Below are 16,695 nucleotides of genomic sequence, written 5' to 3'. Positions count from 1 at the left end.
AACTGATGGCCACTGTTGGTTTATATGGAAAAAAAAACGATGACAAAAACTGGGGTCTGCATCTGTCATCAGTTTCTGATGAAGCGACTAAGCTGGACTGCCAGTTATATTTTCACTGAATCTAAGAGTCCTATTAGACTAAGCGATTTTTAATGATTAACGACTAACGATAAGCGATCACAAACGAGATTGTTTATTGTTAACCTGAAATTGTTCATCATATTACACAGAACGATAGTCGTTAATTACGATTGTTACAATGATTGTTTCTAAGATCGTTTACTCCATCGGAGTGCAAGTTTTACATGAAGTAGAGGAACATTGTAATCTTCTTCTGGTACCATACCACCCCTGTATCTGTATTTATTTTATTTTTTTTACATATACTGTAACTTTTTAGATAACTTATTTTCTATAACATATAATCTATATTGTTTACTATTCTATGTTAGCTGTGATGGTTGTATTTATTCACTTGTTCGTACAGTATGCGTTTGAAAAGACTGTTGAAATTTTCAGTTTTCCACTAAATACCGAAAATATACGTTTGTTAGAAGCACACACTTTCTGGTCCAGTTAACTGCAATCAAACAAAATGATACCATTACATTAATCATATGTCAGTCTAGAGGCTTGATAAATTGCATTTAATTGCTATCATGGCACATAATTGTCATGAAATTTTCAATCAGTGTTAATGAGGCAGAAAATATTTTGCCCAGGTCGGTAAATAACAAAAATGTAAGACATCCCCCCATCAATAAAAGGTTAATGAACCCTGAGTACACACGGGGTGATTTACTATGGTTAATAAATCAACGGGAAACATCAACAAGAAATTTATGGTACTTAAATTTGTAGCTATTTTTTCCACGTACGTCAGCTGAGGTCTGGCTATTACTTCCAAGAAAATCATCTATACAATAAAGAACGGGTTCCGAGCATTCTCTGCAATCAGACTATCACAGCTCTCATTATACTCTAGATTCCATTACATCAACGCAGGACATCAAAGTTTGAAAGTTGTTAGATATTAAAGTATACAAATTCTTCACTTTCTATAGGGTATATTTCACATCTACTAAGACCAAGGTGGATATAGTAATAATAGCAATTGTAATTCTCCTTGAGAAGAGTGTCGTAAAAATAATGTTCTCGTCTAAGAGAAATATTATTCCTTGGAACCCACACGATAGGGATCCCTGTAGACTGCTAGCACCCTGCCCTGTACTGAGAGGGGGCAATAACCCAGAAACAGCTGTCTACATATGAGGAATCTCCCCTTCTGGAGAGTTGTCTGGCCTGGATTAAATCCCCAGTTATGTTCTAAGGCTTCTTTACAAGTCAAAATACGGACTTGAAAGCGAAGCTACTGCCAAAAGGTGGTATCAGAGAGCTGCTTCACATATTCTGATACACACCACATGTAGCTCTTTGCATCTGGCACCAACAGGATAAAAAGGAATAACTCTAAGACAGCTAGTGTGCAGACAGTATTACTTTACTAGGGTCGTCCACTTTGAGCAATTCTCACTGAATTTAAAGGGGTTATCCCGCGCTACAAAAACATGCCCACTTTTCCCCCTACTGTTGTCTCCAGTTCAGGTGTGGTTTGCAATTAAGCTCCATTTACTTCAATGGAACGGAGTTTCAAAACCCCAACCAAACTGGAGACAACAGTAGGGGGAAAGTGGTCATGTTTTTGTAGAGCTGGATAACCCCTTTAAAGCGGAGGCTGTGCCGTAGACTCCACATAAAGTTCTGCCTGTGCTATTCATTTAATAGGATGCCCCGTGCACCCTCAGCTCTCCTCCAAAAGAATTGACACATCAATGAATAGGACAGGCAGAACTTCAAGTGAAGTCCGCTGCACGGGCTCTGCTTGAAATTCTGTGAAAATTACCCTAGTATTGAATCTGAATTAAATAAAGCATCTAATATTCATATAGGGGTCTGACTATGTTAGAACATCTGGTGTCAAGTTTGTGGCCCTCCAGCTGTAGCATCATGGCTTAAGTTTTGACTGTGGTTTATTTTTAGGCCTTATAAAAATATAGGGATCTGGCCCGGGGCCTGAAATTAATATTAGGAGGTCTGAATATATTTAGGTACACCTTTTTATATGAGCCGCACCTCTAAAAGGTGGCGTTCCACCCAGAACATTAAGGTAATGTATTGTGAATATTTACGTGACCACAACACAGAGGACAAGCCAACAAAGGAGTCTTATAGCTCCGGACAACACCTGAGCTGTATGGTGCATAAGGCTGAGGCCACATATCATGCATGATGTTTTTTTTTTTCTAGCTTTTTCAGCATTTTCCTATGTTTTTCATGTTAACATTTCATTATAGCCTTGCTTCCTGAAGATTCTCCCATAGCATCAGTCACTTTTACATATATTAATGACTTTCTAATAACCCAAAATATTCAATAACCCCTCCACTATTCCCATTGACGCAGTCCTAAAGGAATTGCAGATTTAGATTTGATTTTTCATTCTATTTCAGAATTTTCTGACTTCTTAAAAAAAAAAAAACTTCTTCACTGCTCTGCAGCAAATGTGCACTCTGCCCCCTTGCTTGTTAAACATAAAATCCTGATATGTATCCTTTGATAACTGGGGCTTGTAACCGATATGACCTTTCACTGACATGTCTGCGATACTTAAAAAGCACCAAACAAATGCATCCTATTACCCGTCTGCGACCCGCAATCATTAATTATTACCCATATGTCACCCATGTGCTACCCAGGAACGTCCGTCTTTTGGATTTAAGAGACTGGGGAGATGCTTTGCACAAGACTATTCGATGGTATAGACACAATTCTGATAAGTCCACTTTAGAGCTGCAAATAAATTCCGGCATTGAGTTCTGTGAGCTGTTACTATGCGTTAACATGTGACAGATGCCTTCACAGTAATTGCCAATCAGCCTCTGCACAGCAGCTGAAAACACAATATATCACTTTGATCTCTCTGGGCATGCGAGTATTCACCATCTACAAATCTGCATGAATAAGAGAGAAAAACGCATTTTTTTTAACAACTGCTTTCAAGGCAGTCAAACATTATCAAGTGAATGGCGCTCTGCACACCATCATTTATCGAGAATACCGAGCCGGGTTATTATCATTTACAATGTATAGATTACCCTGCGTGCCAAACAGGGGATATTTCTAACATCCTATTACTCTGGCTGAGATTACTAATTATTCAAATGAATAATAAAAGCAAAGCATTGGAATTGCTTGTAAATACAGGCTAGGCATATATGAAGCCACCTACCAGTGAGTCTGACGTAAGGGGGTTGTCCCAGTAACAGTATGGTTTATAGTTAAATCCTCCTCGGAATGATCAACGATTTCTGTATTTTAAGTGTACTTAAAGGGGTACTCCGGTCCGGGGGTACTTTTTTGGCAATGGCCAGAGAGGTAGTGGTTATAAACAGCACAGGTGACTTACTTCCCCGGTTTAAGTGCTGGGTCCCGGATCGTGGCGCCCCGTACCCCCGTCCACTTCCTGTTGTGAGCTGCCGTATGAAATGTGACATCTCAAGGCAGCTCAGCCATTCAGCGGCCGAGGTGGGACTCTGCTACGGCCGCCGAATGGCTGAGCTGCCTTGAGACGTCATGTCCCATGTGGAAGCTCACACCAGGAAGTGGCTGCACAACGGGGGTATGGGGCACCTGGAACCGGTGAGGTAAGTCACCAGTGCCATTTATAACCACCCCCTCTCCCTGGCCATTGCTAAAAAATACCCCCGAACTGGAGTACCCCTTTACAAAAAAAAAAAAAGGTAATATTAAATATTTCATGAATGTTAATATAGCGCCCCCCCCCCCCCCCCCCCCCCCCCCCCCCACACACACACACACACACTGTATCCACCTGTGTAAATTTACTGAGGTGGAAGCACATGCTTAGGCTGGCAATGCACTTGACTCTTTTATTCATTATACCAGGACCATCAAAGTGCTTTGGGATCATGCGTACAAACAATCGGGACAGCCATTGCAAGGATTGTTCATGTGTAATTTCTGACCATTATCGCATGGGTATAGCCACCGCATTGTTGGTATGTGGAGGCATCCCCCAGATATCACTGTAGCCTCTTCTCCGCTACCCACATGAGAGGCTAAGCTAGTACAGTTGATGTTTTCTCATCTACCAAGCAGAGAAGAATGCAATGAAAGGTACAGTATCTACCCTGAAAGCGTACAAGCACACTACAGAATTTACACAGAGACTTCAAGCGGATTCTGGGTGGCCTCCACTGGAAGTTTCGCCTATTCCATAGACTCAATGATATTTGCTGGCGGATTCCGCCGTCCACCAAAAGAATTGACATGTCAATTCTTTAGGTGGATGGCGGAATCCAACAGCAAATATCTTTGAGTCTATGGAATGGGCGGAACTTTAAGCGGAGGCCGCCTGGCAAAATCCGATTGAGCTCTCCATGGAAATTCCCTAGTGTGCACGTACCCTAAATGGAAGGAGAGAGGCTTTCTTCTTATTTCATAGGATAGGTAATCTGAATATCTTTTCCCCAGAGGCAGTGTCTATAAGACTTTCTATACCACCTACATCTAAACAAGGAAAGTTACTTCAAACAACCTTTAATACATAGTCTTCCCTTCAAGTTTTATCTTTTGCCTTTCAACCAGTTCTTTATTAATGTATTTTATATACATTATTCTCAAAGGGGAATCAGTATCAAATAACATAACAATTCCAAGTAGATCACATTATCATTACAACCAAAGAATGCAAATGAACTTACCTCCTGCTCTTCATGAATACATCCAGAGCTATAGTAGAAGATATATATATATATATATATATATATATATATATATATATATATATACACATATATATTACATTACAGTAAACAATATGGACAGGTTGTGCATATAAAATCACACTTTTTTGTTCTACCTTGGTTGAACAGTAGTTTTTGAAACCTGGATTTATTTCTTGACTAAACCCTGATCTACTGTATACTCCACATTTTTGTCTACAACTAGTTTGGAGAATTCATTGGCCTTCAAGTTGCTTGTTTAGTAGTGTTTCAGACTTGCCAGCCTTTGAGAACAGGTCTATTTGCTGTAACATCATGTGACACCCATTGTTTGAATGGGTTGTCCCAGGGCACAAAACATTATTGAAAAGCTTAAAGAGACTCTGTCAGTAGGTCTATGAAGCCCTATCTAAGGGTAGCGTAAAGTAGTGACAGAGAAGTTGAACAGAATGATGTATCACTTACATGTTCTGTGCAGCTGATTTTGAGATTTCATTCTGAACAACAAGGGCATTAAGTAGTCCTCTCCATTATGAGCATGAGCCCAGTAGTCCTGGATATTCATGAGAAGCAGAAAACTCCACCCACCAGCTGCTGATTGGCAGTTATCTATCCATGTTGTATATAGGTAGTTAACTGTCAATCAGCAGCTGGAGGGTGGGGGGAGGGGTGTGGCAAGAATCCTATTCTCCTGCATATTAGGAGAACAGCTAAACAAACTGATATAATATATCGATCTCATTTAAGGCAGCATAAACCTAGTGACAAATTCCCTTTAAGCAGCAATTGTACACCAAGATATATACCTGCTTACTCTCATCTCAAAAGGTATATCTCACAGATGTGGAAATGCATTAAGTGAGCACACAACTCCTTTAAGCCTTACTTAAAGAGAGTAGTTATCTACACCTCAACATTGCTCTCAACAAAGAACCATGCTTCCTTCTTACTCTCAGTGTCAGTCCTGAAGGGGGCAGTTCCTAACTCATGCCAGCCCCCCTTCTCTGACATGTCTGATTTAGTGAAAGAGAATGAGACTGGTTTAGTTACATAAGTCAGCCCTTCAAGCACCACTAACACTAAAAGCGGCCATACACCACCAATAACTTTAAGTTGAGAACTATTGATCCCAATTGCCCAATACACACACGAGCTGCTTGACTTATCTCTAGGGATAAGAAAATCGGCAGGTTTAGACTACTCTAATGTATGGAGTCCTTAAGAACAGCAATGAAACACTTTGCTAGGTCTAGATCAATGAGGAAGTATAGGTAATTGGACCTCAGGACTGGCATTTAGACCAAGCTTGAAGACCAAGTATATTCCTTTTTTTCTGTCCTGGGACAACCCCTATAGTCTAGTTCTCAATCCGTATATATTTCCTTTCATTTCTAAAATGATTCATGTCAAATATTAAGACCTAAGAAGTATTCCATTTTATCAGTATTTCTCAGCCCATCTTACATTGTATCTGGTATATTAGAGAGGGCCAAGTCAAGCAGAGAATCCTTTCCAGCTGATCCATTTGTGACCTTTGTATGATACTTGTCTGGCAGTAGCGATAAAGCTGTGAATCCTTTAGCCGAGGCCCCTAACTTTAGTGTCCCAGTTAATTCTCGCATTGCCGCTTGCTGCCTTTTCAATTTGTGGCAGTAATTGAGCTGCTACAAGCTGAACTAGTTGTAATGTGCCTTATAAAAAATCCCATTATATTTAGCAATGCAGCCATAACACCTCATGCTTTATGAAGAAATTCAGGTGACTTACATTTCGCTGGCAGTTCATACCCACAAGTGATTCTTGCTTGACCGGTGGGACAGCCTCCTAGCGTGCGACATTCAGCGCTCAATAAAGGCCCCGAAGCTCTATGTATACAGCCGTCCACTAAAAGAAAAGGACATTATGGGTCAAAATGGTGAAATTTATTTGGAAAAACATCCATTTTTAAAATCGGTGTGAGTGTAAGGGGTTATCCAGTGTTAAAAAGAACATGGCCACTTTTTTCAAGACCAGCATCGATCTTGTTTCCAGGTTGGGTGCAGGTTTTGCAACTCAATTCCATTGAAGTGAATGGAGCTTTAATTGCAAACCACACCTGAACTGAGGACAGGAGTTGTGCTGTTTCTTCAAGAAAGAGGCCATGTTTTTCCTAACGCTGGATAATTCCTTTAAAAGAAGAAGGAAGTGACCATATCAGAAAGACTTTACTTTCTTCCCAAAAGACAGGCTTAACACACTTTATGGTTACAGTTTACATTAAAAGGCATGGTAAGCTAAAGGTGGCCATACACCTTTAATAACTGAAGGCCGAAATATCGCCTGGCCATCAGCTATCCCGCCCCTGTCCTCAAAATAAAAAGCAAAGTTTGGCACAACCAAGCATTCCTGGGTTCTCTATAGGGAGGGTTAAGCCACAGCAAGAGAGCTCTGACTGCGGTTTATGTCTCCCAGAACAAAGGTGTCAGGCAGTGTTTTTCCATCACGCTGACCCCTATCTCCACTAACAACATCTGTCAGTGGGCAGTCACAAAGGTCTTATACAGATGGCCGAACCCACCATGAGTGGTGGGTATGGCCGACAAAAGTGTACATTGTATGGGAACCTTTACTGGTTACAATACAATCTAACAATGGCCATAGCCGACAACTGACCAGCGTAAAAGACCCTTAAAGATAGTTATTGGAAGGTAGGGGAAACCATAGCACAGCCATATTGAGGAGATTATCTTTCCTTGCTGTAGCTACATATTACAAGTTCAATATATGCATGCCACCTGTAGCAGGATGGTAATTTCTACGCATAAACATAGACAGGTATTGTAATTAGTGTTGTCATTCAGTACTGAGATGTGGATTCTTACTAGACTTGGATTCACTGGTGACAGCTCATCTCCTTGTCACTGATTAGCTCAACCCATAGTCGTGGGAGAATGAACATGTCTGGCTCTTTACATGTCAATTAGAGTTTTTGTGGTTGTGCCAATCTATTCGACCTAATCATAAAAGCTAAAAATATGTCAGAAATATTTGCCTACAGATAGAGATATTGCTTAAAGGGTTTGTCCAAGTTTGGAAAAAACTTTTTACTATAAAACAGGGAAATGCTTGGGCTATGAAATCTATTCAAGTAAAAAAGGATGAACTGCAATGCCTGGCACAGCCTATAGACAAGTATGGCGATAATTGACCTTTTTTCCTATTTTTGGAATTATTTCTGCAATCGGATTATATGTGGGCTGTCCAGACATGATGGGAAATGTAGTTTTGCAGCAGTTGGAGGGCTGAAAGTGTGACTCTTCATTGACAGATTATATAGGTGGAGAAAATGGTTGAAGCAGCTGGATTTTTGCTGCTTGATCCTTTCGTTCTTAGAGGGAAAAGCTGGAACCTGAGCTGTCTGAGGCTTAACCCTCCCCATATAGGACACATCAATAAACAGCCATGCCAAAGGTTAATGTATAAAGTAGCAAGAAATAACTATTGGACAAATGACTGATCCGACCAACAGTTATTAATGTGCTGTTTCCAGATCAACATTGAATTTCCATGGCTAGGAACATGTATAAGACCACAATGAGTGTGACCCCTATTGGATCAGGGCTCAGGGCTTAAGACCCAGGAGTCAGATAGATCTAAAAGAGACATTTTCTACAAAACAGTTTGGTCAATAATATATATAAAAGATTTACTTGTGACCTCAGAGGTTACATGCCATACATGCAGGTACAGACCACTGAGGTCACTAACTGGCTGCTGCAACATACATAATGAGAACAATTTATGTGACGTCATTGTGCTTGGTCCAGCAGGGGACACTGTAGTGTTGGCCACAGGGAATTTTTTTTTTCTGTTTCAAGCCTACATTATTTTTTTTTTATATTTCCATAAAATCCTTTTACAACGTCTTACAGATTATAAAGACTTATGATGTTCTGGCACAATAAACCACTGCAAATTTAAAGGAGAAGTCCGGCGAGGGGGCCAAAAATCATTACAACCAGAGGGTGGGAGGAAAATAAAAAAAGAGGTCATACTCACCTGTTCTGGTGACCCCACCAAGCTGTCCTCTTAGCTCCCCTCCAGCAACGTTGCAACCCAGCTGATGGATGTCATTTTTAAATGTTTTTCGGTTTTTATTTTAAATTTTCCATTCAGTTATTGAATTTAGAATATTTTATAGTTCTATGAACTTGTGTGTCAGTAACCCAAAATAAATACCGACCTTTAGAAAACTTTCATAATAACCTTCTTGTTAGTCTGTGTCTAACGCATTGCTATATATTCACTTTTTTCCTTCATTCTAAATAAGCTAAATATAAACTAACACAAATCTTTGAAGAATTCTAAATTATAATGCTCCGGGAATACAAAGGGATTTTGCTAATTTGTAATATGTACCACTTTATTAGGAGTTTTGGGTAATTTTCTAAAAATAATTGAAAGCGAGAGAGAGAGAGAGAGAGAGAGAGAGAGGATCCTTTCATTGATCCCAAAATAATACCATGATATTAATTGCAACAGTTTGTTAGAAATTATCTGAGATTTAGTTCAAAGTTATTTTAATCCCCGTGCCAGGACGGAGTAAGCACAAAGCCCGGCTTGCTTAGAACAGAGCGCATAGGATTACATTAAAGACATGCCGTTTAGGCCATTAACATGATAACTCTGCAATTACAATTATACTCAACTTTTTGATGTATTGCCAATTATGGGAGGATCACTAGGAGTTAAGAGAATACCATGTGCTCGCCCATGCAAATCTTGGTTAATACTGTCCATAGTATCCTATTTTTATCCATTCAGGCCTCGAATTGTTGACACATTTCTTCCCCCCAGGCATGGGTCTATATGCATTAGTGTCCATGTCCGATGGCATCTTCTGAGCATTGTCCTCTGATATGATATCACTCAGCACTGGCCCTAACAGGAATGTCACACCATATCAGAATGCCTAGTCAGTGTACACATAGAAAGCAGACAGCCTGTGATCTCTGCCCATGAAATTCTCGAGGAGTGATACATACACTTGTGCTAATCTAAATATTACTGAGAATTCACTTGTTCCTTCGTGCCAACAAATGTCTGGGATCGACGCTATTGTGAAGGGTCTGACAGGGTCACGCATGGTCTTAGATAATACATCTATTAACTGAAACAATGCAAGACATCATAGGGAACTGAAACGTATCCAAGATCTTGGTGGCATTTGTTCCCTTTATTGTTTTCTCACTGCTCTCTCGGGATGAATTAATGAATTGGTCACTATTTACTGTGAATTCATCTCTAGAACAGACTAAAAGCTCTATACACACTGTGGTCACCAGCCAGATAAAAGACTTCAAAGGACGAGTATGTTGGATGCAATATACAATGTAATCCAACATACAATCACACAAAAAGGGCTAAATACAGGATAAAATAAGTAAATATACAGTTTAAATAAACAGCTAATGTTATGACTAAAAAAAAAACAAAACAACCTTAGAATGACATATGTAGACCATACTATCTGTCCAGCCTAGCCTGGAGTGCATGTGAGCAAAAAGAGCAGAAGGGTTAAGACCCAACATGTGTCACTGTCACATTAACAGCTTCATCAGGGGTTGTTATTATTATGTCTGGGCGAGCAAGATTATTTATGCTTTTTCCATACACAGATGTAAGTCTGTTGAATGGGTCAATTTTATAGAATGTACCGACCTTCCCCATTCCAACTGAATTACGGTGGATTCTCAAAGTGGCAAATTTGTTAAAGAAATTTCTTTAATTGTCCCATTCATTTGAGTAAAACTTGCAGAAATCCATATGTTTGTCACCAAAACTATGCTATTTAAACTTCCGCTAGGAGATAAGCCTCTGCCAGAAGACTGGCATATTTCCCTCTTCCCATTGAAAAACCTTACAGACATACATGTCTGTTAGCCAGTAATTCACCGACACATCCTTGCACTTACTTGTCTGGCCAATCACATCACAAAACTAAATTCTCTTACTGCTGTACTATGGCACAGTGCTGGTACAATTGCACTGGAATGCTGACACTGTGCTAGGGGATGATTTACAACAGAGGGGATGTAAGGGGGTGATACTGACGCTCTGTTTTTTTAAGGTGTTATATGAGTAGGGGGAAAAAAGAGCACCATCACTGATGCTGCTGACATGAGAGGGAAGCCATGATTTATCTTTCAAGGTCAGTGTGGATTCAAAAGAGTGCACAGATTTATTTATTTATTTTTTTTTTTTGGGGGGGGCATTTGCTATAGTTTTCTGAGTGTCTGACTGTATTGGTGTATTCATTGCAAGGTGTATTTTTGTGTTATTTACTATTTTTTTGCATGTTGGTTAGTAAACCCCTCACCAGGTGAAACAAGTACAGAATTTTACACTTCAGCTTTTTGTGTAGCATGCACTGAAAACTGTCCCAGAATTATGTAAAACTTCTCACCCAGTGTATATTGTTAGTAAATGGCATGTACCTGCCATGTGCCAACATTTGGTGCTTGAGAAGGCAGAAATATTGTGCATGATACAATATAGAATTCCAGGTTTATCCTTCTCTATCCTGTACATAGCAGTAGCTAAACCGCACCCCCACTTCCTGTGTTCCATCCTTGTCTTTTATTTACTAGACACAGATAAAGAATAACCACAGGCAGTAAATAGCAGATTGAAGAGAAGTTAGATACCTAGTGGCAAAAACTTTACGATATGTTTGCTTGCTTTGTTTTTTTACAAGGTTAAGTAATGTTGGTAAATTAGGCGATTTACAAATAGGAAATATGCAGGCTATCAAACTAAGGGAAGTTGTTTGAAATAGCATTGACTATTTAAGCTCAAATACATGAGGGGTTAAAGGGGCAGTGTGGCGTTTAAAAATTATTCACTAAATAACACACATTACAAAGTTATACAACTTTGTAATGTGTGTTATGTAAGTGAAAGGCCCCCTTCCCAGTGTCCGCCCATCCCCGGAAGTGTTGTGCAGCATACTCATCAGATTACTGTCGACCCCAGTCGACATCTTGGGTCGAACCACATCATCTTCTGGAGGCCGGCCGAACCGCTCCAGCCGTCCCTCCTGAAGATGACGTCGTTCGACCCAAAATGGCAGCCGGGGTAGACATTAATTTGGTGAGTATAATGCACCACACTTCCAGGGGTGGAGGGACACGGGAAAGGGGGCCACTCACTTACATAACACACATTGCAAAGTTGTATAACTTTGTAATGTGTGTTATTTAGTGAATAATTTTTAAACGCCACACTACCCCTTTAAGGACACAATCCAACATATAGTAAACTGCATTACTTGATTGTTAGTATTACAGCAATATCTGTGCACTGCTAAAGTGCGGGGGTAAAGCAAGTGAATAAATGTGATTTTTGCAGCAGCAGTGTTGCCAGGATGAGGTTGTCATTCTATAACCCAGACAGTTCAGGGAAGTTATTTTTTCTTTTACTATGCTCTGATTTTCCCCATTTATGTCAATGCCACTGTGCAAATTGAATTTTATAAAATCCCAATCACTACAGTGTACCATCTGGCTGCCGTGCATGAATACGAGCCATAAAGTGTTATATGTGTATTATCTCTGCCTATAGAAGAAAATCCATACAAACAAAGAGATAATGACTTTCCCATGCCTTTAATACAACATCCATGTGTATTTACAGCATTAAAAGCCCAAAGGAATATTATTTTGGTGTAAAATTGTCACTTTCCTTAAAGCCAGGATTCCTTACAGCGTCCAACCCTATAGCAGTGGCTGTACGTGTAATAGTGCAGACACAGCACAGGGCATCTGCTGGCTGCTAACTTGAGATACCAGACCTCGCTTCTCACAGCTGAATGCTGACATTTTGCTGTGATCTTTAAACTCTGTTCTGCTCAAGTGGACAACAATGCACAGATTACAACAATTGCTCCCAAGGTATTCGGCCCATCTCAATTTCATCTCTACTATTTAATTCTCCATTTCAGAGAGGATGATTCAGAAGGCAGCCGGCTGCAGACTGGATAGAACAGTTAAAGGGGTTGTCTGACATATATGTGGAACTCGGTCAGGAAAAACACTATTGTTATTCATATGTGTGTAACATCGTAACATCTGAAGTTTTCATTCCCAGTACAGTGGCTCAGTTTGCACCCCAGTGTTGTTAGGGGGCCTTAAAGGGGTACGCCGACGAAAATCTTTTTCTTTCAAATAAACTGGTGTCGAAAAGTTATACAGATTTGTAATTTACTTCTATTTAAAAATCTCCAGTCTTCCAGTACTTATCAGCTTTTTTATGTCCTGTATGAAGTTGTGTATTCTTTCCAGTCTGACACAGTTCTCTCTGCTGCCACCTCTGTCTATGTCAGGAACTGTACAGAACAGTGGCAGATCCCCATAGGAAACTTCTCCTGCTCTGGACAGTTTCTGACATGGACAGAGGCGGCAGCAGAGAGCACTGTGTTAGGCTGAAAAGAAAACATTTCCTGCAGGACATACAGCAGCTGATAAGTAGTGGAAGTAAATTACAAATCTATACAGCTTTCTAAAAACATTTGATTTGAGCAGGCGGAAAAAAAGATTTTCACTGGATAACTCCTTTAATGTTTTACATTGAGAGGGGTACACAACCTGGACAGTATAACCATGCACATGATCTAATAGTCACTCCCGTTATTTAAATTAAGTTCATGTCCATCTGCCAATTCCTTGAATTGTCTAACTTCTATTGGTAAGTTCTCAATCTAATCACAAATCTGCAAAACTGCGGACATGTGAATAGGCACATAGAAACCTATGGATCCGCAATTACAGACAAAAGGTGGGCATATACCTTTAACAACTGTTAACTAAACGATTGTTCAGCCAATGGTTATCTCTGCTATCCTCCCCACACACAGCAGTCCCGAACAATTCCATGTTCTCTGGCAGCAGCTTATCTCTCCTTAAACAAAGGAGGGGGTACTGACATATAGCTAGGACGTACTGCAATAATGCAAGGTGGACCTGATGTAACCTCAGGGTCCTTATTAGACAAAGCGATTTTTCATTTTCTCTGAATAACATTAAACAATCAAACACTGGCGCTTTTGCGAGCGACTAGAGATGAGCGAACTGGGTTCGGGTTAGAGTCGATCCGAACCCGAACGTTCGGCATTTGATTAGCTGGGGTTGCTGAACTTGGATAAAGCTCTAAGGTTGTCTGGAAAACATGGATACAGCCAATGACTATATCCATGCTTTCCACATAGCCTTAGGGCTTTATCCAAGTTCAGCAGCCACCGCTTATCAAATGCCGAAAGTTCGGGTTCGGATCGACTTGAGCATGCTCCAGGTTTGCTCATCTCTACGAGCGACCTGAGGTCATTCACCATAATACACCGAACGATTGTCTATATACTGTATACTCCTTTTGATACCAGCGAGCAAACGAACAATGTGTGCGTACACCAAGAGGTTTGCAAACAATTAACAATGAGTTTATGGCCAGCTCAAAAGATGCCACCAACAATACACTTAAAAAATTTTTGATCATTGCCTGTACACACAAGAAGATTATTGCTTAAATTCGAACAAAATAACGATCTTTCACACAATATTCTTTCTGTGTAATAGATAAGATTCAAAAAATTCCAACAGCACTTCCTGATATCTTCAAAAACGTGAAATATTTATTCAATCACATCAAAAAACAGTGTGGCATAGCAAAAAATCAAGCAAGCTTGATTTTTTGCTATGCCACGCTGTTTTTTTGATGTGATTGAATAAATATTTCACGTTTTTGAAGATATCAGGAAGTGCTGTTGGAATTTTTTGAATATATCCTCCAGGATCATCAAGCCGCCACCCACAAGACGTTTGAGCTCCAAGCTGTGCTGCTTGCAATACTTTTGCATAGATAGATCGATAGATAGATAGATAGATAGATAGATAGATAGATAGATAGATAGATAGAGATAGATAGATAGATAGAGATAGATAGATAGAGATAGATAGATAGAGATAGATAGATAGATAGAAGATAGATAGATAGGAGATAGATAGATAGATAGATAGATAGATAGATAGATAGATAGATAGGAGATAGATAGGAGATAGATAGATAGATAGATAGGAGATAGATAGATAGATAGATAGATAGATAGATAGATAAGATAGATAGATAGAGATAGATAGATAGAGATAGATAGATACATGTCTTTGTGTAAAGCAGACAGTTAATCAACTAGTAAACAATAAGACATTTTTATTTGCTAACTCCGAGTCAGACAGTATCCCAGATCCGTCCATCCCCTGAGGAATCTAATGGTCAGGAAGAGAAAGAAAAGACGCTGTCAATCTGCAAAGATGATCTGCCGCATAAATGAGACAACCATCAAGCTTGTTTGACAACTGCATGCCACTGATCAGCCCAGACAAACCACCCAGAGGAATCTGATGGGCAGGCAAGGAAACTGTAATTGTATCATATTCCTTTGTATTTCAAAACAATGCTTCTACTGATATTTCTCCGGGATTTTACTAGAAAATTTCAATGTGTTGTTATTATTATTATTATTATTATTATTATTATTATAAAAAGTAAAAATATATAATTTATTGTTTGTTTGGTTTTTTAGGGAAGTATGAGGGCAGATGGATAACAACAATCCCTCAGTACAGTGTCTCTATGCAATTCCGGACTTGTACAATCCATGTAAACAGGACAATATAACATCATGAGTGAATGCACATAAATTACACAAATGTATTATTTAGTCAGATTCTATGTCGGTGTAAAACTATTTTTTTTATTAGATTAATTCATGAGGTTTTGTTCAAGCCCGGGCCTGACAGTCAGCGTCGCGATGATGTTCTCTGACTACATACCCTGTCATGTTAGTATAATATATGTACATTATTTCCATTCTACTTAGAATATTTGTTTAGCCACAAAAAAAAAAAAAAAAAAAGTAGAAAGGAGAAATTATTTCTATAACTGAAAGAAACCGCTTGACATTTACAAAATGAGGAGATTTAGGAGGCCGGGGTCTCATTGTTAGTGTGATTCTACCGCACATTCAGGTTAATGCTCTTGTCAATGGAAGTTTACCTTTTCTTAATGCCATCACGTCTAAAACGCTGCTTCTTTTTCAATTTTTTTCCCTTTAAGTGACAATACATGAGGCAAACAGAAACCACTTTAGACTTGAGAAAGCCCTCCAGTCAAAACCATATCAACAGATGTCAACCGGCAGACATGCGCGAGAAAGTGGTTTAAAGCGGCAGTCGGCAGATTAGGTTTTCTACTAAATATGTTAACATGACTTAGCAGCACTTAGACCTCTTAAGACATTTTAATTCTCAAAAAAATCCTGCCTGAGTGACAGCCCGGCCTCCCCGTTCCGCCATGCTATCCACATGTGTTTATAGATCGATTAAATGTACCAATTTAAAAAGGAAGACGAAGCAACTTTCCGTCTGAGTGTTCTCCATTACCGTTCTCCTCTCCAACAATATACACATGTATCGTTCCATTACCTCTCTACAAATGTGAAATTCTAAAGTTAAATTCTCGGGAGTGGATAAACAAGCCACAACATATCAAATATATTTATATCTAAAAAAAAAAAAAAAAGCCACTCGAAACTAAGATGTGGTTTTTATTACGTCTGCTTCAAATTACCGCTGGTATCAGGATAATTAGAGGCTCGCTTTTTTTTTTTTTTTTTTTTTTTACCTAGAGAAAACATTTGGTAAGAAAGGAATGGCCTTCCTTTCACCTCTCTGGCTCCGGCCACATCTATCTAGAAGGTCATTTATCGTAACTGGAAAACAATTGCGGTCTACGTATTTGGCTGAAAAAAAATGGAATGCATTATATCGCACACAAAAAAGAATTCGGCCACTGGTAGGAG

At 39.4% G+C, this 16,695-nt stretch overlaps 1 protein-coding gene across 3 annotated transcripts in view; it reads right to left on the bottom strand.

The window, feature by feature from the left end:
- The window catches only part of MACROD2 (mono-ADP ribosylhydrolase 2), a 1,633,627-nt gene that overhangs the window by 984,599 nt on the left and 632,333 nt on the right, over positions 1 to 16,695 (bottom strand). For all 3 annotated transcript variants that reach the window (XM_069954330.1, XM_069954328.1, XM_069954329.1), the window contains one exon: positions 6,573 to 6,689. In XM_069954330.1, coding sequence (XP_069810431.1) covers positions 6,573 to 6,689 — 117 coding nt within the window. The remainder of the gene's footprint in view (positions 1 to 6,572; positions 6,690 to 16,695) is intronic.

This window comes from Dendropsophus ebraccatus, chromosome 15 (genome assembly GCF_027789765.1).
Source record: "Dendropsophus ebraccatus isolate aDenEbr1 chromosome 15, aDenEbr1.pat, whole genome shotgun sequence".
NCBI classification, from domain to species: Eukaryota; Metazoa; Chordata; class Amphibia; order Anura; family Hylidae; genus Dendropsophus; species Dendropsophus ebraccatus.
The sequence above is the reverse complement of the archived record's forward strand: the minus strand, read 5'-3'. Positions and strand labels throughout refer to the sequence as shown.